We start from the raw sequence: 24,649 nt of genomic DNA on the forward strand, positions 1-24,649 counted from the left end.
TTTAAACCATTCCCCAGCTGCACCTTTAATTCCATAAAAGTTTAATTTTGATATCATGATTCATACATCCATGGAATGTGAGGAGCCTATATAGAACAGGGATGTGGGATTCATTAGCTATGGAGAAGTATAGTTTAGATATTGCAGGAATGGGGTCCGCAGTGGCCGCGCGGTCGCTGGGACCGTGGGTTCGAATCCCACTCAAGCCATGGATGTTTGTCCGCGTTTTTCTATGTTGTGCTGTCCTGTGTACAGGTAGAGGCCTCGTCCAAGGAGTCCTACCGAATGTCTATAGATCATGCCAACGAAAAGTTGGGACCCGCAGTGCTCAGGCACTTGAAGAACGGGTCGTTCCCAGTATCCCCAGTATTGCAGGAATACAAGAGGTTAGGTGACTTGATGATGGATGGAAGACTAACAAAGGGGAACTACATATTACACCATGGAAAAAGGAATAAAGACCACTGCCTGAGAACAGGTTCTTTAGTGAAAAGAGATCATCAGTGGGCAGTTAAAAAGGTAGAATTTGTTAATGATAGACTGTCATACTTAATTATGGTCAATGTTGTGATATTATTATTTTAAATGTGCACCACCAACTGAAGATAAGGGTGATAAGATAAAAGATAGCTTTTATGGAGAATTAGAGGATGCAGTTGATCAGTTTAGTAGATATTACATGAAAATACTGCTAGGAGACATCAATGCCAAAATTGGTCGGGAGGATATTTTCAAAGCAACTATAGGGAGCGAGAGTTTACATGAATTTAGTAATGACAATGGGGTGAGATTAGTGAAGTTTGTCACATCCAAAAATCTGACTGTCAAAAGTACACTCCCACATCTTGATATTCATAAACACACTTGGACTTCCCCTGATGGGATGACACATAAACAAATTGTTGCTCTGTGAGGATAGAGTTCAAGAAATCAGTTAGTCATCTGCGCATAACTTTCTCGAGTATTTTGGAATGTCAGTAACAAAACTGTACTGTAATTATAGATGCATGATTCTTCAACCTTTTTATAAGGAGGCTTAACTTTTGAATATTCAAGTTATTCTGGGACAGTTCCTTCAATAAGTCACAGATTAAAGAAATCATTTTAAAGGACAAATATAGTCTGGGCAAGTTTCAAGTAATTTTGTAAATGCATCATTGCCGCATTTGTAGCCGACTTCTCTTAATAATAATTTCTAGAATCTATCATCATACAAAATTTCATATTCCTAGCCCCAATGGTCCATTATTTATTAATCACTGAAAGCTACATTTAAGATCTGCAACATCATATTATTATTTTTACATTGTACATAAAAATTACTTTAGCAAAAGTTATATATTTTTAAAAAATCTATTAACATACATAATTTTAGGACTGCAGATTCAGTGGCATGTCATTTATCTGCCATGTTGCTGCTGACTGTACAGAATTAAAATGTATAAGATTGTGGTAACCTCCAATGGCAAAATGTTCCATACCAATTTTTGCTAAAATTGATCGGTTCAAGTAAGATTTGAGGTTCTCACAGCAGTGAGTATGAAGATGGCCGCCTTCTGGGTTGTAGCACTGTGTAGTCTGGTAGCAGTTCGGCGTTTACTATATCTCACCGATTCTACACATGTGGCTTACTCATCACCCTGATGAACGAGGCAGCAATGACCTCCGAAACATTGGTAAACTTCTACCAGACTACATGGTGTAACATCCCAGAAGATGGTCATTGTCATGCATGTGTTGTTTCTATTGTGCGAGTACTGATGTCTGGATGTGTATATGTGGAGTGTACGCCTAGTTAATATGTATCGTGAATGTGAATTTGTTCTTAGAGATTTGTAAGATTTTCTCTTTTCAAAATAGGCAAAATAGACCAGTTCCATAAAATCCTGTCTGAGAGTTCCAATCTGAAACCGAATATAGTAGAGTCCACATAACATGACTTTCGGTTATCTAGCATTCGTCGTTTTATCCTACGTGCCATGTTGGAACGCTCCATTTTATCAAGTCAACTCAGCACATAGTGGAATAAAACACACTTGACATGTACATATTACATTGACAATATATAACGACTACTCTCGGGTTCACGTCTTCTGTAAAATCGTAATATACATTTGAGTACACCCTACCTGTAAGTGCCTCTTGTTTATTTCAAGTGCCTTCAGCAACAAAATAATATGATCAATTGTGGTGCATACGTAAAATCATTAGTACTCATGATGGTATTAGGAAGTTTCCATCCCTTGAGAGTGTTACAAACTTCTTTACTGATATGATCAACGTAATTTATTCTCTGGCATATATATTGCTTTATTAATGCAATGTGTGGAATCAATAACAAACGGGCTCGCTCCATAAATTTCCTTAATTAGTGAGGAAGTGCTCTTAAGTTGTTCTGGAATGGCAATGATGTTATTGGCTGCAAATTGATGAGTTAAAATGCAAAATATACACAGTGTGTCCACAAAGTCCCTTCGGGGTTTTGAAAAATTGTGGCGCGCCAACAAATTGAGCTAGCCACATGCGGTTTGCGGCAGATTACAATGAAACTCTGGAAGTTTTTTACTGACCTCAGTAGACCTTGATGTGGACTTCTTGAAAAAAATCATGTCCACAGACGAAGCAACATTTCATGTCTCGGGTAAAGTTCACAGGCATAATGTGCGCACATGGGGCTCTGAAAACCCACGTTGTTAGGGAGCACATATGCAATAGTCCAAAAGTGAACCTGTGGTGTGGTGTAATGCATGACCAGGTTATTGGACCCTTCTTTTTTTCAAGAGCAGACGATCAACATGAACACCTACCTGGACATGCTGAACTGTACGCAGTACCACAAATTGAGCACTTACAGCCACACATCATTCTGCAACAATATGGTGCTCCACCTCAATGGGGTCTGCAGGTACGCGCGTACCTAGACAGGACACTTCCAGAAAGATGGATCGGCGGAGACGGTCCAATGCCTTGGCCGCCACGTTCACCAGACATAACACCACTGGATTTTTTCCTGTGGGGTTATGTCAAGAGCAATGTGTTCCAAACACCAGTTAACGGACTTGATGACCTGAAGACCCATATCAGGAATGCGATCTCGGCTATTCCAGCGGATATGCTCCACAGAACATGGCAAGAGCTCGAATATCGTCTGGGCGTTCTCCGTGCTACCAAGGGAGCCCACATCGAGGTCTACTGAGGTCAGTAATAAACTTCCAGAGTTTCACTGTAATCTGCGGCAAACCACATGTGGCAAGCTCAATTTGTTTGCGCGCCACAATTTTTCAAAACCCTGAAGGGACTTTGTGGACACACAGTATATATACTTTCATCAAAATAATTTCATCTGTGTGTTGTATGAAATGTAAGAAATTAGATTCCTGTGTTCAGTATCTGTTGGTTATGGGTGATTCTCTAGTAATTTGTATTTTGCACATTGGATCCAATATATGATAAAAACTTCAAGAATTTCAATATGTTCTTTACTGGGATTATCACAAACAATAACATCTAATTAAAATGTTAAGGCACACTTTTACAAGCACTTATTACTGTAAAGTAGTGTACACAACTTTAATTAGCCAAGACACAAACAGGTTGCAAAAAATATAAAAGAGGCAAACTTTCCCTGAACAATCTTAGTATTTCATGTTTACTGTAAATGAACTTTATGTATTTATCCAGAATGCCTCTCAGTCACTCCCCAATCTCTTAAATTGGAAAATCTGTAAAAGGAAAGGAAGGTTTATAAGACGATCATCATCAACAAAATAAATATATGCTACTTGCAGACTTAATCCAATACAACTTGCACCATAGCAATTTCCTATCACCACAGTCTTCATTTCTTACATTACTGGTTTATTTCTCTTCAACACAGCCGACTGTTTTGTAACGCATGTTCGATTTTGAACATGAGCAGGTGCGATACAGCAGTAACTGGAATTTTGTTGATGAAGACCACTTTCAACAGAATCAACTTCATATGAAGTGGATCACATCATTTTTTGGCCTTCTGGCTTTATTGTTACAAAATTTTAATCCAATATATTATTTATATATGTATATATATACATGCGCGAGATCGAGATGCCAGTAGTTTTTTAACTTTTATGTGACAATGTGTGATAGAGCATTATACTATTCTACAAGTGTCTAAATACTGACAAGTAGGCGTAAGTTAGGCAAAAGGAGATGGTTCTACCAGCGAGTTCATGTGTACAATGTCATGTCCCCAAATTTACACTTCTTTAGCATTATTCATGTGGGCAGGTGGGATTTCTGCTGAACACAAAGAGATAGGAAACTAAATTAACAACAGCAAACAATTTCTTCTTTTTCTTTCTTATTATCCTACGCAAATATAAGGTACAGCTATATCTCCTATATAATATAATTTGATTTTTAATTACTGTACATCGCATTCCACTAAAACTGGAACGGACAGGTTTCCGTGATTTAAGGAAGATATTAACCAGTTAACGAAACGCACCTTTCATTAACATAAATGTTGATGATGATAATAAACATTTTGCCATTTCTCTAGTAATTGAAAAACATTAAAAATACACAAGGATCTTAAATTTCTTGCACTGTCTACGTAAACTATGACTCCGAAAAGACAATGAATCATGTCTTTACACTATATACACAAAAGATTAATATGTTGTATTATACTCACAGATAACTGCAACATTCATTCAGTCTGCAAGAAAATCTCAACATTTCAGCTGAGCCAATACTAACACAGAAACGCACTTGGAATGGTTCGTACAGTCGGGTACCTTCCTATGAGCGCAAAAGCTAACGTTTGCTATGCTATTACTTTAAACAAGATATAACACACTCTTTATTAGGGAAGGAGAACTTTACCAAGCTCTACTTCTATGGTACACTTAACTTCCATTGCATAGTTTTAACCCTCGTAAGTAATCGATCAATATCAGTGCTAATGTTTGCATTTCATTATCGTTCATTCTGAAAAAGCGACAACTGACAGATCTTGCACCATTCTGCATGTACACTTCTTCACTATTTTTTCCGTCTCGGAGGTCTGGCCATAACGTCACTACGTTCACACGCTACGTCATCATACATTTGCACAAGCACATACACGCAGCGTTTCGAGTGTTACACTAGGCGCACTTCACTTTGGTGGGTACGGATTGATGACCGTGGCGGCCACAGCCGCCGCCTGCTGGCTCGCTAGCACAGCCGCTGCAATCAAGAAACATGCGCATTAGCACCTGGCCACACCCACTCACATTCTTGTCAGTGTCCATTCCGTGTCTGTTTTCCATTTCACTTAAAAGTTCACAAGTACTGTAAATTGAAACATGAAAGATTCTCTGGATTTTGAACAAAAATATTTTCTGCGGGTGATGGTCTGTCTGCTCTTCACTGTGCGAGCTGATTTCCACCGAACAAGCGCGCTAACTTCGTTAGACGCGTGCATCCGACCGACTAACGATCCGTGCGCCAAGGTACCACGGTCAGATATTTCATTTATATACTCTCATTTGTGGCCGAGTAGGCACTACATCACTATAAAAACTTTGTCGTCTTTGTACTTGACGCGTGATCCCATCCCCGATAAAAATATGCCACCGACACCAGCGTCACCCTAAACTTTACCGAAGTTTCACCAACTTATGTAATGGAGTAAAAATTATTTCAGTGGCAGTGAATGTGCAAATAAACACATCGCTTCTTGATGTAGTAACTACAACTATAATGGAAGACTAATAAAACATTTGTGTTACAAATTCACAATCTGCTAGTGACGTGGACAGAAATACGTTGTTTCAGATCCGGTTCCCCCCAGATAAAACAAGGACACAAAGTTTTTACAGTATTTACTATTACCACATGTGAACTAATTTTATGCTTATGTACATACAATGTTTACAAACTGCCTCGTGACGTATTACAAACAAAGAAGATATTGGTTCCTACCGCCATTCAATAATGCCATAAGAGATATCACAGACTTCTCTAAGATCTATGGTATTTTACTGCAAATACAATAATTTTATTAAGTATTATAACAACGATATTTTTGGTAACAAAATATGACTGTTTTGCAAGCTCTCTGGAATGAGGGTAAATCAGTCAGAATCGAAGTGTCACCAATATGGTGTACTGTACTATACATCCGCCACAGATCATGGCAACGACTAGCAACTACCGTAGGTCAAGACAAGCCTACATTTACTACTGTCAGGGCCGGACCATAGGCTTACCTCCATAAGGTGCAGGATACTGGCCTGCCAGTATGGGGTAGCCCAGCCCGACATGGGTGTGGTGGTGCGTGTGCACGTGACGTTGAGGAGGAGGAGATCTTGTTTCCTTTCCATCACCAGGTACCTGCTTTCCTGTAGGTGCAGGCCCTCCTGGTCCACTACCTGCCACAGAAACAGGAGGCCCTTGAGGTATGCCCTGCCCTGGAGGGGCCCCTACTGGCGGGCCACCTGCTCCAGATGGCGAAGCACTCGACACTGCGGTCTTAGGCGTGGGAGATTTGAGTGCGCGTTCCTGAAGCTCGTGGATTTTATGCGACGAGTAATATTGGTTAGCATGATGCTGCAGCAAATCCAACGCTTTGGTAGGCCCTGAAGGCGGGCGTGATAGATCTTCCGGTGCATGATAACGGGGTATCTGGGGGTGAAGGTACGGATTTGTCCCGTATCCTGGAACTAGCATGGGATTGATGCTTCGATACATGGGGTGGCCAGGATCAAATGGTAATGCCCCATAATGTGGTGACTGCATATAGCTTGGATGGATGTAGGCATAAGAGGATGTTGGTGGCGGTGGAGGACCCTGCGTCTCCATTGTAGGTTTCACTCCTTCCTGTTTTACCTTATCCTCCTTCTTCTCTTCCGAAGGTTTATCTTTATGCTTCTGGCTTGGGCTGGGCAACATTTGTTTGGAGGGCGGTGCACTAGGTTTGGGTGAAGGTTCTGGCTGCCCTTGTGGTTCTTTGCGACGTTGTTGATCAGGGTACAAATAATACCTCCGCAACTCTTCCTGTTGTTGCTGTTGTTGTTGTTGTTGCTGCTGCTGCTGCTGCTGCTGCTGCTGTTGCTGTTGCTGTTGCTGATGCTGCTGTTGCTGTTGTTGCTGCTGCTGCTGTTGGCGTGAATACAAATACGGACTCATCTGGTTCTTTATCTCGATGCTTTCTTTCAGTATTTGATGGTTTTCATTCTGATGTTTGTCCTTCATACCAGGTCCAGGCTCAACTTTCACTTTGGAAGGATTGGGAACCTGGATTGGACTTGGTGCTGCAGGAATAGGCTTCCCTTGGTCTGAGGGACTAGGACTCTTATCTTCCTTACCAAGTGGTTCTTTCCCTTTATCTTCTGGGGGCATAACGGCCACAGGATAACTAGGCTCCAGATTGTAAGCATAACTTGGCATGTAGCCATACGGATAGTAGTGTTGTTGTAACAATTTCTGTTGATAGTCACCATTACTTGCACCATCTTTCTTCTCCTTTTCTATGCCTTTGTTTTCCACCAGTTTCTCATTATTCTCCTTTGGTTTACTGTCCTGCTGCACAGAAGGAACAAGATATGGCGGTTGACCATAGAAGGGGTACATGCCATAATGTGGCATGGTATGTGGCGAAGGTCCCTGCCCTACTTCTCCCTTTTTGTCCCCAATCTGTCCTTTGCTCTTTCCATCGCCAACCTCAGATTCCAAAACCGGAGCCGTATCATCAGATATGTCTGAATATGCAGGACTTTGTACGTCTTCACGACCTGATGCGTCTACGCCAAAAGATGGTTGTTCGGGTTGTGGATGGGGACTACCGGCGGGAGATTTGCGGTTCTTCTTTTTGTGACCCTGCAACTTCTTCTTGTCATCAGGCATGAGAGAAGCAGTTGGTTTCACCTTGAACTGAGGTGGGGGAGGCTTATTGGTTATAGGCAGTTGTGATTGTGGAAGCGGTAGGGTCTGTTGCAGTTGAAGGACTTGAGGCTGAGGCAATGTTTGAGGCTGAGGTTGTGTCTGAGACTGCTGTAAAGGAGGAACCTGTGTTTGGGACTGTGGCTGGGTTAGAGGCTGTGGCTGAGATGGTAGCTGGCTTGGAGCTACTGCCACACTGACAGCTCTGATAGTCGATACTGGTGTGTTGCTGCTCGCCACTGAAGTCACTGGCAAAATTGGCTTATTGCTACAAAACACGCCCACTGAAAAGTCTTCGACGGGCGGTCCAAAACGAAGAACGCCAGGCTTTACTACACTTTTTGCTTCAGGGCTCAAAAGCGGACCTGTCGATGCAACTGGAGCTGGGACTAGTTCTGGAGGAGCAGGAGTTTGATTTGAAACACCCGGTGGCATCTGAGGAGCCGGTGATGAAACCAATCCACTCTTGTTCAAAACTGGTTGGCTTGGTTGTTCTGAAACATTTGGTGGTATGGGCAGAGGTGTTGCCTGAAGTCCGCCTGGAGGTGTCGGCAAAGGACTTTGATTTGAGAGATCGTCTTTGCGCTGCTGTTGCTGCTGGTCTGTAAACTTTTCAGGAGACTTGACTGACAGAGCTGGGCTTGGTGCTTCTGCATTGCTCTCATCATTTTCAGACAGACTTGCAGCATCCTTTGTGTCCTCGTCTTCTGCGGACCCATGCGCGTGTGACTGGTGGTACTTAAGCCCATTGATATGCTTGTACTTCTTTGAACAATTTGGTTCTGGACACTCAAGTAGCACCGGTGAGGAAGGAGGACTGTTGCTTCCCGACGCCGACGTGCTTCGATTCTTCTTCCCAGCTCCGACAGATTCCTCGTCTGGCATCCGACCCTTTCTTTTGCTGTTAGACTCTGGTCGAGGTGGTGCAAAAGGCGTAGGAGATCCAGTTCCAGCAGTTGCAACTGAACTCGACGAAGAACCTGCACCTCCACGTCGACCCTTTGCCCCACCATTTCGTAACTTGCTGTGCACAGATGACCGTGTCTCCGTGAAGTTACTGAGGTCTCCTCCAGGATTTGTACTAGCTGCTGCTCTGCCTCGCTTTCCTCGACCTTTGGGCATTCTAGCATCCAGATCACTCGTGGGTGAATCACAGAACCTGTAGAAAGAAATTATTCTTTTGATTTCCCATACCTACATAAAGCAGTCCGAATGCAATGGGTTTCATTTACACAAAATTACCTTCTAGATATAATCACTGACCTGCACCACGGAGGGCCCCCCATATTTTCAATTTCTCTTGTACTTACATGAAGTTCTTTCCAATATTAACAAGGTTAATTAATTTGGCAATACATCAACCTGCAGTTACTTTGAAGCATGTTAATCAAGTCTGGCAGTCAAAAATTAAAACTAAAGAAGTGTTTACATCAGAAACCATTTTTTACCTACTGGTGACATTGATATTAATTCAGGCTATTACTGTACAAAACTTGGTACATGGAATAACATACATCGCTCATTATGTTCTAATATAGCATTTAATTTTAATGTTCTATTCCTAATTACATTTGTTAACAAAAGACTTAGTTATATACTTCTATAAGGAAGGGCTTGTTAATAAGAGAATTTCATCAATTGATATGGCATTTACTCTGAATGTCCATGCCCCATCTGACATTTAATTTGAGGAATACACTCTACCATTCTGTCTTCCTGTCTCCTGTCTAACAAGACTGGAATGGTGTAATCCATACCAAAACACATACCTGCATTATTAATAAGCGATCGCCAGTCGCCTTACTTTGACAACTTTAGTTTTCAACTGTATAAATCTTGTGGTTTTAAAGTTTCCTTCAAGTAATGTTAATCAATGCCATCACAAGGCAAGTTAGTTTGTCTGTAATACTGGTATTACCGGCTGTAGAAAATTGAAATATATTATTTTAGGGTAGTCCACAATGGCATAACATCCATGCCAAATTTCGTTCAAATTCGTCCAGCAGTTCCTGAGTTGAATCATACAGACAAACATGATCATCCCTATATCCATTCATTTCATAAATAAAATGAGGGTATTGATTGGATAAACTGCTTCAGGATGAGGTAATACAGCATTTTTCAAATATTTCTTAAGCTGACGAGAAACTATCAGCATATCGAAAACAAGCTTGCACCAGGGAGTCAGGCACTTCTGCCATGCAAGTTCAGAGTGTGACAGATGAGACAGAATTTAAAAAAAATCGTGGTTCGCTTGTCATTCACTCTCTATGAAGTATTATTCATACGAAGATTTCTGTCTACTGGGTTGTTGCGCGGTGTAGTCTGGTCGATGTTAACCAACGTTTCAGAGGTCATACTGCCTCCGTCATCAGGGCGATGAGTATGAAGATTTCTGTCTTCTGGGTTGTTGCGCTGTGTAGTCTGGTCGATGTTAACCAATGTTTCAGAGGTCATACGTTAGTAAACATCGACCAGACTACACAGCGCAACAACCCAGAAGACAGATATCTTCATACTCACTGCTGTGAAAACCTCAAATCTTACGTATTATTCATACCTTGGAGGGGCCCAGTCATGCCTGGTGCAGTCAAGGAGTGTGCCCACGTAAGTCTTCCCTCGCCATGTCACATTCACCACCAGAACTCCTGTGGAAATCATCCATTATTAACACATAACATATGCTTAAACATAAAACATTATCATTATCCAAGACAATTCAAAGGAAGGATTGGGCTGCATTTGTAAAAACGCCTGAATGTGATACTCCAGGACGCCAGCGCATTCAAGCGTATACACGAGCACGGGCGTGCACATTACATACACATATGCATACATGTACATGCACACACAGAATAACACGTGTATACACACATACATGTGCATGCGTATATGCGCACAGATTAGTACAATTCAAATAATTTACCAGCAATTCAGGTTCCACATAAAAATATTAAAATGTTACATTAAATTCAACACTACAGAGTAAACTATACGAGTACAGTATCCCCTAAAATGATTATGAGTCGTCTTTAAACTGGAGAAAATCATTAACAAAATAAAAGTGCGTGTATTAAGTATCCTTTAAGCGAATGGGTTTAAATATCTACGAAACTGAAGGGTGGATAAACCATTATACTACATTACAGTACAGCGCTCACATAAAAGACACTAACAAAGACAGTAGAAATGGAGAAATGGAGAAATTGAGGTTATAAAATATGTAACAATAGAGGATATGAACAATGTACTAAAAGAACCAGCAACACAATTTGAATTGAGAACTGTTTAACAAGAAAAAAACATTTGACATTTGTCAAATGAAGAATTTCTTGAACTCTTCGATAACGCCAAGCACACTCAGAAAGCACCACAAAAATTTGAAAATAAGGTTAGTTATGGGTATATAATTTTGATGCTGTCAACAGCAATGTGAATGAACAAGACGTGCCAAATGCAGAGGAATCCTCATTACTGTTAATGTCAAAATTATACGATTTAACGAATACAATGGAACATTCTTAAAAGAAAACAAGAGCAATGCCATTTCAGAAATGGGAAGGAAAGCCATACACGCTACATTTCAATAAAGCATAAAAAATATCTACAGTAATTCAGTCTTTCAATGTAGACCTTGTTCGTGAATTCTGAGGCGCCGTAGGACAGATGAGAATGGGGAAAGTTGCAACACAGTCTCATAGAATGCAATACAAAATTTAAATTAAAAAGTTGTGTAAGTATCCGGGGGTCCGCAGTGGTCTGAGGCGTCGGCCTTGTGCCGCTTGGTCGCTGGGACCGTGGGTTCGAATCCCACTCAAGCCATGGATGTCTGTCCGCGTTTTTCTGTGTTGTGCTGTCCTGTGTACAGGTAGAGGCCTTGCGACGGGCCGATCCCTCATCCAAGGAGTCCTACCGAATGTCTATAGATAAAAGCCAACGAAAAGTTGGGACCCGCAGTGCTCAGGCACTTGAAGAACGGGTCGTTCCCAGTGTCCCCCAGTAAGTATCCAACATGGCATTTCAAAATCAATTAGCACCAACAGAAAAACAGAACGAGCATTGCTTACAGCAGCGCGTAATGACTGGGTGTTATTAGGTTATTTTAACAACATTTTAATAGCAACGGTTATAGAACATGATAGCGTGGGAAATTTATCATGAATTTATTTTAAGTTGGAATTTATGACGTGTACTGTTACGTTTGTGGTAAACACCCAATTCGCTGCATTATCGTGGTATTTGGGTAGAGTGGGTAAAATCATGAAAACTGCAAATACCACCCCCAGCTAATATTCAAACTAGGGGTCTTTAAAATACGAAATGTATTCGTTGGCTCACACAATATTTAATAAATGTATCATTTTGTAAGCGCAATTACTAGTGAATGGCTTGAGAGATTTGTGTACAGTGTAAAGATCTAAAGTGGTCGTGGCCTATTCAAAGATAATATGCCATCGTTTTCCTTAAGGCTCCAGCCGCAAAGCAATTTTTAGTTACCTGGTGTCCCAGAATCAAACTGGGCGTTATGTCAACTACAGAGGTAATTTGTTGTCAAATAACGAGAGAGCATTCCATACAATGCACTGGAAAAGGTTGGTAAGAAGAGGTTATGGACTACCTCTGGTACTATAGTGGAATTTTCCAGGACTGCGATGGCTAAGAAAACATAGTCCAAAAAGGCACATTCCAATAAAATGTATTCTAATAAATCAGACAAATTACAACTTTTCCATTGTCTTCAGTAATGTGAGACAGTATAAAACTTTCAACGCTCCACACAAGATATTTATCTAAGTCAAGGGTTCTCAACCATTTACGTCATGAGGCCACATTCACCCTTTCTCGTCAACTGGCAGGCCGGCAATCTACTGAATCTTGACAGTAACGTATTAAAAATGCTACTAACTGACAATCACAAAAACATATTGACAAAGTTAAAACTTCTTGACGATGGTGAAGAGTCATTTTACGTTTTATATTTTACTAGACGATGGATAATATCCAAGAAAATTTTTATTCAAAGATTGACAAAGGCCTACTACTGATTAATTTGTCTTTTTAATAATTAAATATTCATTTAAAACTGAATGTATAATGCCCAAAACTGATCTAAAATTGAGATAACATTTAAAAATTAAGTTCCCACTGTAAAAAAAACATGTTAAATGAACTGGTTGATGCTATTTACGGAAATAATCGCTGTTTAATCTGATAACCATACGAAACCAAAATATATGTTCCGCATTGCTGAATGTTTAAGTGGCACATATACTTACCACTAGTCTTTAAAGGGTTAATTAAATATTTAATTAAGCTGGTAGCTATTTTTCATCGCACGGTATGATAAAAATATCACAAAAAGTTAATGCAGGCTGCACAGAGACGTGTTGGAAGGCAGTATGCGGCCAGCTGACCGAGAACTGAGAACCCCTAGTTTAAAAATAAATTTTATTTCGTGTTTTACAAGATAACCCAAAACAAAACTGTCCTCAACTCTCCCTACAAGCTACTTGTGGCGTTTCAAGAACATAAATTGTAAATCACTAATGAAACACGCAATCTTAATTTAGTAAATTGGAGGCATAAGTTCTTATCTTCACCGCCACATTCAGACTGGCTCTGGTGCCACTGAGGTACCAGGTCCCTTTCTAGGGTAAGCAAATACACTATGAAGCTGCCAAAATCTCATACAAGAATACATACGTCTTCAAAAGCATTGTGCTTGGGCATAGGAACTATTTTCTCTTTACATTACATGTGTCAACAGTATTTAAGGATCGTTAACTACAGAATTAAATGTTTTCGTGAGAGCTATGTCGAAGAATGTAATGACCAGGATGTATGTTATATTGGATGCTGTCCAAATGGCTTCTGGTGGCACTTAACTATGACATTACTGATGCAAACGCACAGCAACTACTGCCAACAAAGCCTTCAGAAGAAGAATACCAATGCTCCTACCAGAAACAGGTGTTTACGTATAAATGTTTCCAAATCATAAGAATTCGTAATAATCTCCAACCTGACACAAAATTAAATTCAAGTACTGTAAGCATATATATATATATATATATATATATATATATATATATATATATATCCTGTCTATTAATTTATATAGCTGTTCTGTAAATAGGTCAAGTGATTTTACATGAGAAAAATAAAGTGAAGGAAAAGGACACCACAAGATGGAGTAGGTGCGAAGTGGAGGTATGGTCCACATATTCTTGATGTCAGCACTAGAGATCACTCACTCACTCACTCTACGGTGCAGGATATTCTTTGAAAAGTCGATTGTATACTCGGCTTGTCAAAGAATAGCCCACTTTCTTTATAGAACCCGAAGGTTTATCGCCGTGTTCACAAAAGCCCTCTACCGGACTCCATCCTGAGCTTGCTGCATCCAGTTCGCTCCATCGATTCTTATATCCCAAAGGTCCATCTTAACGTTGTTCTCCCAACCAATACCTCGTAAACACCCCCTCCTCACCCCAATACATGCCGCATGTCCCGCCCACCGTATTCTCTATATATATATATAGGTTATTTTAAGCGTGGGAAAAGTCTCCAATTTTCATCTGACATAAACCTGGGCGTGAACAACAGAGCCCTGCGTAAACTGAATTTTACACAGTAAAAAAAAAAACTTCCCCCACATCACGTGTTTCCAAAAAAACACTCTCAGACGGGCAATAAGTGTTCATGAAACGTTCCACTTCCCCTCGAATGTGAACATGTTTGATGTATCACACGAGCGCACAGTCCGTGTCCACGCCGTGAATGAGATTATTCATTCAACTGACAACTGCTGCCACATCCGTTGCGGACATCTGGCATACTGCACTGCTTAATGATGCTTAATGGATCTAGAAATGTTGGCGGTTTCGCGCCTTGCTGTTTTAGTTACCATCTCCCGCGGAGGCCATTCTGTCGGTACAAAAAGCTCAAACATCTTAAGCAGCAACAGAGTGAACGCGCCAGAACGATCCTTGCGTTACATTTCCAAACTTGTTTTAAACTGATAACGTTTTATTCTAGCTTCCGGTACAGCAGGAGTTACATTGAATCGATATAAATCAAATTTCTGAAGAAGGAAATTGTGCCTAAATCTGTTCGTTAGTTAATAGGTGAAACACGCACACAGGCAGATAGACAGACACACGACCTCATAACTACGTGAACTGTGAAGGCACGTCAGAATATAAAAGTTATATGGGTTTATTTTTTAATTGATTTTGAGATTAAAATCCTTTGTCTACACTGCAAATAAGAGATTCAAAAACCAATAACGTGTAGGTTATTAACAATTGAATAATTCCACAGAGTAAGCCTTCATGAAGAATCTGAAATGAATGTAATCCACTCTCAAGTCAATTTTATAATATTGTACCATCTACGCCTTCATATTTAAGTCACCTCTTACTTTGGGGCTTTTCGACTTTTCCTGTACGTATTGTTCATTCCCCCCGCGCAGTTTTCTCCGACATCCTGTTAGCACTGTTTCCTCCGGCGTCATGATCTTCCTTTAAAATAAGAGACCAAGTTTCGCGCCCACATCACCGAGGGCCAGACTGAATTTTATGTGCGCTAATCCCCGATCTAACGCCCGCTTAGATAGACGGCTTATACGTGTCAGACAGCATGTAATGGCTGTAATTTACAGTAGCGGCCCCAACAGAACCATAACAATCGCCCGAGGAAATGCCAGCTTAAATCGTGTTCCATTCGATCCGAAACCACGAAGCCAGAGGACTCAACATTGCCTTCGGCGACGGAAACAGCGGTCTGTAATCTTTTACATTCGTCATCGGTTTGCGCTCCGGATGGAATGACGACGGCAAACCACATACAGGCGAAGTGAGAAACCACTAACGAAGCAGGAATAAAATGAGCTGTTGTGAATGGCACAAAAACACAGCGCGAGCACACGCACGCACATACATTCCAAGTGTAGCGAGCTGTGGGAAAGAAGAATGGAATTCGATGCCCCGTCTGATGAGGGTTTTTTTCTTTTCGTCACTGTATTCCACCCAGCCTCTTAGTCAACGGTACCGAGGGTTCTACCCCTGAGGACAAAGCAGCCAGAGTGTGAAACTGACCAGTTCAATCTACTGTGGGGAGCTTCACCCCCATTCCCCTCATGGTTTGTCGTTTAGGCCAGTGGTATTCAACCTTTTTTGTTCGCGTAGCGGTTCGTCTAGCGGTTAGAACGCTGGCCTTGTAATCCTGGGGTCTCGGGTTCGATTCCCGGCGGTGCCCGAATTTATAACTTGTTTTGGGCGAGGCCGTGGTCTAGGCAACACGGAGTTGTCCTCCGGGGGCTTCCCATGTTTCTCCGTGGCATCCCAACAATTACTCCATTCACACACAGAATAAGGCAATGGCAAACCACTTCTGGATCATCTGCCAAGAACGTATATGAACAGGTTCCAGTCCGAGAAAAGGATCGAAGGATCCTGTTCATATGGACCTGTCGTCAGACAGAACACTAAATAATAATAACCCTCAGATATAATTTCTCTTCAACTTTGTACCCCAAAGTTGTTGGTGTATAATTCAAGTTATATATAGTATATAATCTACATCTAAAATAAATTAAATAAATTACATTACTGATTATTCAGTGTATATCATAAAAAAATTAAATTTCACGTACCCCCTAAGATGTCTTCGCGTACCCTACCACCGGTTTAGGCAATCAGAACAACATGAGAGCCCCCAAGCATCTAGACGACACGTGTTCTCGCTTCACTTTTAATGGCCCCCGGTCGAGTTCGGTTCTTTCGCATTTGAGACAGGAATTATCTCCTTTCGGAGTATATTCCAAAATCAAAGTCTCGCAACAACATTTTGTGAACAAGCAAACATTCAAGTAGCCCACACTTACTACGTGCAACTAATCTCTATTTTTGGCTACATTCATGTGCGAAAAATTAAATACATTGTATGAATATGCTAAATATGTCAAGAAAGATGGTCTCAATGGCGTACACGCACTCAAGGACATGCCTGCCCTCCTAAAACTTCCACACATTTGTAAATCCCCCCCCCAAATCACACAGTCCCCTCCAACACCATCTAAAAACAAACACTTTGTTATTACTACTCAAAAGACAATTAACAAACAACAGTGAAGGAGATTCCATACTGTTTACATATGCAGTCGTACTTTTCAGTGACGGCAAGGTCTCCTTTGATATAAAGTGAAAACGTCTTTACTCTTTGCCTTTCCATCTCATTATCAACAGAAACCAGTCTGGGCCTTGAGCCTTTCGTGCTTATTTCAGTTTTAAAACGTAGGCTAATTATTAATTTGGCTATCTTCTACGTAAAGAAATGCCTGATTATTAAAGAATGAGGAATTTTTAAATGAACAGATATTACAATTCCTGTGTACGAGGTGCGATCGAAAGGTTTCCAGACTGCGCGTATAAAAACCCGTACACTTATCTCAGGTATTAAATTCATCCATCACCCTCGAAGTAGTTCCCCTGGGAGTGAACACAACGATCCCAGCGCCGCTGCCAAGCCTGGAAGCATCCCTGGAAATCTTTCTTTGTCAGCCTGTCAAGCACCATCTGCGATTCTGCCTGAATCTCTTCTATCGTCTCAAATCTCCTTCCCTTTAGCTGAATTTTCATCTTTGGGAAGAGGTAGAAGTCACACGGAGCTAAATCCGGCGAATAGGGAGGATGCGGGATGACGGCCATGGTGTTTGAGGCCAAAAACTGCCGAACTTTGAGGGCGGTGTGCGCTGGCGCGTTGTCATGATGCGTCGCATGTGGAGTTCTTCCTTTAGAATCAGCTGACAGGTCCCATAGCCTATCCCAACAATGTCGCACAAGTCGTTGATGGTACGACGTCGATCTTCGTGAATGGCCTGCCGAATCTTCGTAACATTTTCGGGCGTTGTGCTCGAAGATGGTCGTCCAGAACGCTCGTCATCATCGACAGAGGTTCGGCCATTTTTAAAACGTGAATGCCACACAAAAGTTTGTGCACGACCAATTGCGGACTCCCCAAATGCTTGCTTTAGCATTTCATAGGTTTCCGTAGCCGTTTTGGCGAGACTTTGGCATAATTTGACGCACACGCCATTCCGAAATCGCAGGAGGGTCGGTGTAATGCACTACCAAAACGCCCGTAACTAAGAAACAAATGCTAATTCGATGATGCCGGCTGGCACACTGATTCACTATGAATGTAGGCCGCACCCCCTAGCGGCAGAAGCTCGTACTAAATCCGGTTCGCCCTCTATTGACACAGTCTTGAAACTTTCTGATCGCACCTCGTATGTATCATCTGACTCCATGTCAACTTAATTATCAAGAATCAGTGTCTATCTGACGCTGCCCCAATAACCAACGTATCCCTAGATAAAGAATGTTCTCCACAGGACATAGCCCACTTATCTGACGCAATCACAAGTCAAGAAACTCATGCCTCGTGTACAAACTACACTGACGCTGAACAGCAAACATTTTCCGTTCCTCGTAGTTCCTTTCTTTATTTCTTTCTCACTTTGCATTTTCCAATAATACGCCTCCATCAAATTATTATACGCGTATTCAGTCGACTGTAAAACCTATTTATTTCCCACTGGTGACGGGAATGATTCTTCTCGGATAAAAAAGGATCGCGTAACAAAATTATACGAACAGAAAACAATAAATGTGCCAAGAATATGTTTTCTATTATACTCCACCAGTCTTCGCTCATTAGAGGTCAATTACGTACACCGGTTTTCACTATATTTAGTGCCTCGTATTCATCTAAAGCAGGGGTGGGGAACCTTTTCATGTTGGAAGGCCGCATTAATTTAGCTGTAATCAAATAAGATCGCATTCAAGAAACTTCAATTAGATACACTTAAAAATGTACATTATTTTGTAAAAATCTAACTACTATGTACTACATAATTTCAAAAAATGAAAACTATTTGTTAATTTTAAAGTTAACTAATCTTTTAATGACTTTGTTGTGTCTGCTTTTTGTAGGAAATCATTTGAATGTTTGGTTGCAGCATGTATTAATAAAAATAAAAGGATTTGTTCTGTAAAATTTGTATTCAGTCAAAAGGACGCACTTAAGGACCTAAAAGGCCACATGTGGCCTTAAGGCCGCAGGTTCCCCACCCCTGATTTAAAGAGTTCCTCTTTACAGGTTTTACTATACCAAAATCGCACGCACTGTAGCAATGTTAGTACCTGAACGTGTACAGTGGTCGGAGAACAACTACAAGCTTCATTCACTACGTCACTGAAAGAATGGCAAAAACTATTGAAATGACGCGGGGTAGGGGGTAAGACGGCAAATAATCCGAGCAATTTGTAGTGTAACTGAAATCATTTCCCCACCCCTTAACTTCGACACACGGCGCGATTATTCGTACAATGGATTTTACACTACACTTCATTTTACAAACCAAAGGAACTATAAAACACCAGCAAGCATACGCCTTAACCCGTACGAGCTACTTCAACAGCCTAAACGTAATAATTTCACATCCCTTCGCTGGCTTCTCCTCATTCCCAAGTGTCCAGGTTCAAAATTATTCTGCATCCACTGTACAGAGCCACGGTGGTCTAGCGGTTAGAACGCTGGCCTTGTAATCCTAGGGGTCTCGGGTTCGATTCGATTCCCGGCGGTGCCCGAATTTATAACTTGTGTTGGGCAAGGCCGTGGTCTAGGCAACACGGAGTTTTCCTCCGTGGCATCCCAACAATTACTCCATTCACACACAGAAGAAGGCAATGGCAAACCACTTCTGGATCATCTGCCAAGAACGTATATGAACAGGTCCCAGTCCGAGAAAAGGATGGAAGGATCCTGTTCATATGGACCTGTCGTCAGACAGAACACTAAATAAATAAATAAATAAATAATAAAATCCACTGTACCTAATGCGTTTAGTCCTTCACCAAATCACCAGGCACAACCACTTGATTACGAATTCTCTGCATTTATGGCAAACGAAACCCCTTGCGTGATCTTTCGCGATCAGAAACATTTATTACCCATGTCCCTTGTTAAAACGTAGTTTTGTCAAGAATAACTATTAAATCTTCAAGAACGCTTGGGAACGAATGTTAATCAACAGCGTTCCGATCTCAGGGTTACATGCAACGTCAGAGACCGAATCAGTTCCTTGTGGATCTAGTACCGACTTCACTCCATGGGGCAAAGTCATTCTTCAGAATCTGACAGTTATTTAGCCAGTCAAGATATTTCAAGAATCTGGAAGTTCATTACCGTGTACCCGTCACCGGTCCCTATCCTGAGCCAAATTAATCCTACCCCCATCTACATTTAAAGTTACTAAGTGGCATCTTCCCTTCAGGCTTTGCAACCAAAATTTTGTGTTTTTCAACCCCTCATGCGTGCCACAAACCCTGCCTATTTCATCCTCTTTGATTTGATCATTCTAGTAATATCTGGTGAAGGATTTCTTCCTTTTGAAATGTTCTTCTTCATCGTTACTTCATCCCTTCGCCTCTTAAGTCCAATTATTCTTCTCAGCAAACCGTTTTCAAACACCCACAATGTGTTCTTCCCTTAATGCGACAGGTAATGTTTCACACCTGTATAAAACAGCACGTAATATCGGTTCTGTTCATTTTAGTTGCTGTTTTTAAAACTGTAAATAGTAAGACAGGCGATTCTGAATAGCACGGTAGCAAGTATTATCAAAATGTAATCTGCTGCTAATGTCTCTGTGATTTTCGTAATGCATTGGTGTCCAGTTCATTTACTGCAGATATAAATCTGGAACTTAAATACAGCACACTGTTCCAACGCCAATCACACCCTCTACGGAACAAGAATTTCTTATTCGTATTTCAACAATTTGTCATAAAAAATTGGAGGTCTCTATATAAAAAAGAGCTCTATTTTTCTGTCATGTAGCAATAAGCTTTCTTATGACCAGATCTGCTGTTGCTAACCTAATCACATTGCAATCAGGTATTTTACGTTCCACTTCGTTAAACATTCATCACAGGATGCTCCACACAAAACAAATATGAAATCAGACAATTTTTTATTTCATTCCACTCGGCAGTCTTTTAAATTTGATAACGAATAAGTTGGACTTGAAGGGTTATACTGGACCAATAATGAAATTTTACTTTCAGTTTCTCGTGTAGAGCCAAGATACAAAATATTACAAAAATCTGTTCGATAGTTTCGACATGAAATGTGGTCAGGTGTGCCTCCACATTATGCATGTATTTAATGCACTTCATGCAATGAATACATTACGGGAATACTGAAGATATAATTCATAATTTATCAGCACATGTCAGTAACTTAATGGCACTACACAAAATACTTCTGATGCCCGTATATAATTCCAGGCTCTAACTTTATCTACTGAATAATTAATGATAAATAATAAAAGTTCCATTGAAACTTGAAATAAACAGCCCTAAACGTTCTTTGTCCACTTTATAGCAAACTTTTCTACAATTACAGTTTTATACTTAGACTTCAAAATTTTCTATCCAACTCCATCATCATATATTACGTAATTCTGTGTAAAAAAAAAATTGTGTCAAAAAACTAAGCTGTAACAAACAAAGTGAAATGTTACTGCATACATAAAGATCAAACCCATGAACCAAACAAATCGCATCTAGACATTTACTAGTAGTGATCCAAAAAAGTTGTTCACCATCGATGACATTAACGTGTGGTGAAAGCAACACCTACGTCCTTCCAAATCCTGCTCAGGGTTACAGCGACGAGCAGTGGTCTCGAGTAGGATGTCGTCAAAAATGTTAATCTTGTTTCAGATAGCCCAAGCAACACGAGTCTAGTCTCAGGGAATAAACCGCAGTGTCAACAATTCTTGTGGCCTTTCTTGATGATTGCATGGCAGGCGAGCGTCAAATGAATTAAGAAACAGCCTGATGACGCTGACTACAAAGCCGATTGTCGGCGGAGATATCACTGTCACAAGCTTCACCCGATGTGACCACGTCCTTAAATCTATGTACGTTCTGTTACTAGAAATGTGAAGACAGTTTATAAGTAGTGCTGAGTTGATTTTGAAACACAGCTGTATCGGCAGGTAAGTTACTTTTACAGACACGAACAAAGATCAACAGCTGCTCTCTCCGAAGTTTAAAGATAAATATGTCTTGAGCCCACGCTCTCAATTACACAGAAGGTCTTAAAGTTCAGAAGTTTTTTAATCTGGTGCAATCTTCCCATTGGCCGATTCATTCGTCTTTCGAATGAAGTGGATTTACCACCGTAAAACCGCTTCGAACTCACTGGATGGTCACGCCGTTCGACCTGATTTCCGGTAACCGAAATTTGGCATATGGTAACAGTACAGTTCGACTATAGCGCCGGCAGTTGTAAGAAAAAGTGTCTTCAGCTCCTTCCTTTGCATATGAACCGGAATAGGTGCCAAATTTCCAGGTTATGTTCAACGAGGGGTCGAACTCTGAACTGGCATGAGCAACCTCCCCCCAAGAGACGAATGGTAAGTCTGCGACCAGTTCGTCGGATGCCTTCGGTGCCTGCCAGCCAGCCACACACCTTACAAACATACATAAGGACAAATACGGACCGTCGTCAAGATACCTGGATTTCTGGCAGTTCGGCAAGCAGCACGGGACAGCTGAGCAGCTCAATGCTGTTCGCCCGCTGTCCGGCTTGGTTCGTGCCTTGCTCCTTACTCCCCCACTTCTTTCAAAGAAAACCATTTTCAGAATACAAAGCAACAGACTGATTAAACTTAAATCGAACATTCGCCACACTCAAAACTGCACACAAACCAGTTGAATGAGTGTCTGTCCTAATACAATTTATCTTAACTTAAAACTTAAATCTCCATTATCTTATATTCTACGTTTACGAAATTCTCCTCTCTCACACTGATTTTCTTAGCAACTGAGGTCCATGCTCTCATTTGTCGATGTCTGCCAGTTTGTTACCTTTCCTTTGCTTCATTCGCAATACGTATAACTTCTTGAACTTCCTGTTGCAGCGGTAGTTAACACGTTGCACAAATATCACTCGCTTTTCATGAGAAAGATCTCTCTTCACTGCTCTATTATCCACATTGTAAATTAAGTTGAACACGATCTCCTAATGACATGTTAGCTTTCTTTATTAAGCTGCCTGCATACTATCCAATGCACGACACTGGATACTGGGAACGACCCGTTCTTCAAGCGCCTCAGCACTGCGGGTCCCAACTTTTCGTTGGCTCGATCTATAGACATTCGGTAGGACTCCTTGGATGAGGGATCGCCCGTCGCAAGGCCTCTGCCTGTACACAGGACAGCACAAACATCCATGGCTTCAGTGGGATTCGAACCCACGGTCCCAGCGACCAAACGGCCACTGCGGACCCAATGCACGACACTAGAATAAAATAATTTTAATGTGTGTGTTTTTTCCTCTTACACACGTTCGCCAGCGGCAACAGCTGTTCTGAAAAGCCTTTGGTTACACTTAACCTGCGTCCACACCACAGGTATCCTCCATGTTAACAAGATAGCACAAAAATGACAAAACTCGAAGCTGGGGAAGATGGATCTCTTCTTCGCCAAGCGTCTAGGAAACGTTGGTAAACTTCTGTCACACTACACGGCGCAACAGCCCAGAAGACAGGACACCTTCGAACGGATTAGTTTGCCGCCGTTCATATACGAGGTGCGATCGGAAAGTTTCAAGACTGCGCCTATAAAAACCCGTACATTTATCTCAGGTATTAAATTCATCCATCACCCTCGAAGTACTTCCCCTGGGAGTGAACACAACGACCCCAGCGCCGCTGCCAAGCCTGGACGCATCCCTGGAAATCTTTCTTTGTCAGCCTGTCAAGCACCATCTGCGATTCTGCCTGAATCTCTTCTATCGTCTCAAATCTCCTTCCCTTTAGCTGAATTTTCATCTTTGGGAAGAGGAAGAAGTCACACGGAGCTTAGAAAGGAAGTTGGGGTCGGTTCTTGCAAGATCTTTGAGCTACTGACAAACGATAAGTCGATTCTGCTTCTGGTCCTCAGACAGGATGCGTTGCATGTGGAGTTCTTCCTTTAGAATCAGCTGACAGGTCCCATAGCCTATCCCAACAATGTCGCACAAGTCGTTGATGGTACGACGTCGATCTTCGTGAATGGCCTGCCGAATCTTCGTAACATTTTCGGGCGTTGTGCTCGAAGATGGTCGTCCAGAACGCTCGTCATCATCGACAGAGGTTCGGCCATTTTTAAAACGTGAATGCCACACAAAAGTTTGTGCACGACCCATTGCGGACTCCCCAAATGCTTGCTTTAGCATTTCATAGGTTTCCGTAGCCGTTTTGGCGAGTCTTTGGCAAAATTTGATGCACACGCCATTCCGAAATCGCAGGAGGGTCGGTGTAATGCACTACCAAAACGCCCGTAACTAAGAAACAAATGCTAATTCGATGATGCCGGCTGGCACACTGATTCACTATGAATGTAGGCCGCACCCCCTAGCGGCAGAAGCTCGTACTACATCCGGTTCGCCCTCTATTGACACAGTCTTGAAACTTTCCGATCGCACCTCGTATATTACAATATTTCACAATTCTCGGTTTCCTGACATGATTTCGTTAGTCGTTGGACGTGGCAATGACGGCTAATTATTTTCAGAATGCAATCAGTACACTGACAAAAAAATCTTATCCGATCGGAACACAAGCTTACGCGTTCGAACGCACTAAGCACGGCGACCTACCGATTCATGTGGTTCTCCC

General features: G+C 41.4%; 1 protein-coding gene across 10 annotated transcripts in view; it reads right to left on the reverse strand.

Moving 5' to 3' along the window:
• Positions 1-3,983: 3,983 nt before the first annotated feature.
• Positions 3,984-24,649, reverse strand: part of sbb (scribbler) — a 146,960-nt gene continuing 126,294 nt past the window's right edge. For all 10 annotated transcript variants that reach the window (XM_087343506.1, XM_087343508.1, XM_087343504.1 and 7 more), the window contains 3 exons: positions 10,472-10,559; positions 6,240-9,070; positions 3,984-5,214 (listed from right to left, as the gene is read on the reverse strand). In XM_087343506.1, the coding sequence (XP_087199632.1) occupies positions 5,144-5,214; positions 6,240-9,070; positions 10,472-10,559 (2,990 nt within the window). In that variant the 3' untranslated portion in view covers positions 3,984-5,143. The remainder of the gene's footprint in view (positions 5,215-6,239; positions 9,071-10,471; positions 10,560-24,649) is intronic.

Source organism: Zootermopsis nevadensis, unplaced genomic scaffold (assembly GCF_977971745.1).
Source record: "Zootermopsis nevadensis isolate Lab colony 2312 unplaced genomic scaffold, Znev_1.0 Znev_ptg000006l, whole genome shotgun sequence".
Lineage (NCBI taxonomy): Eukaryota > Metazoa > Arthropoda > Insecta > Blattodea > Termopsidae > Zootermopsis > Zootermopsis nevadensis.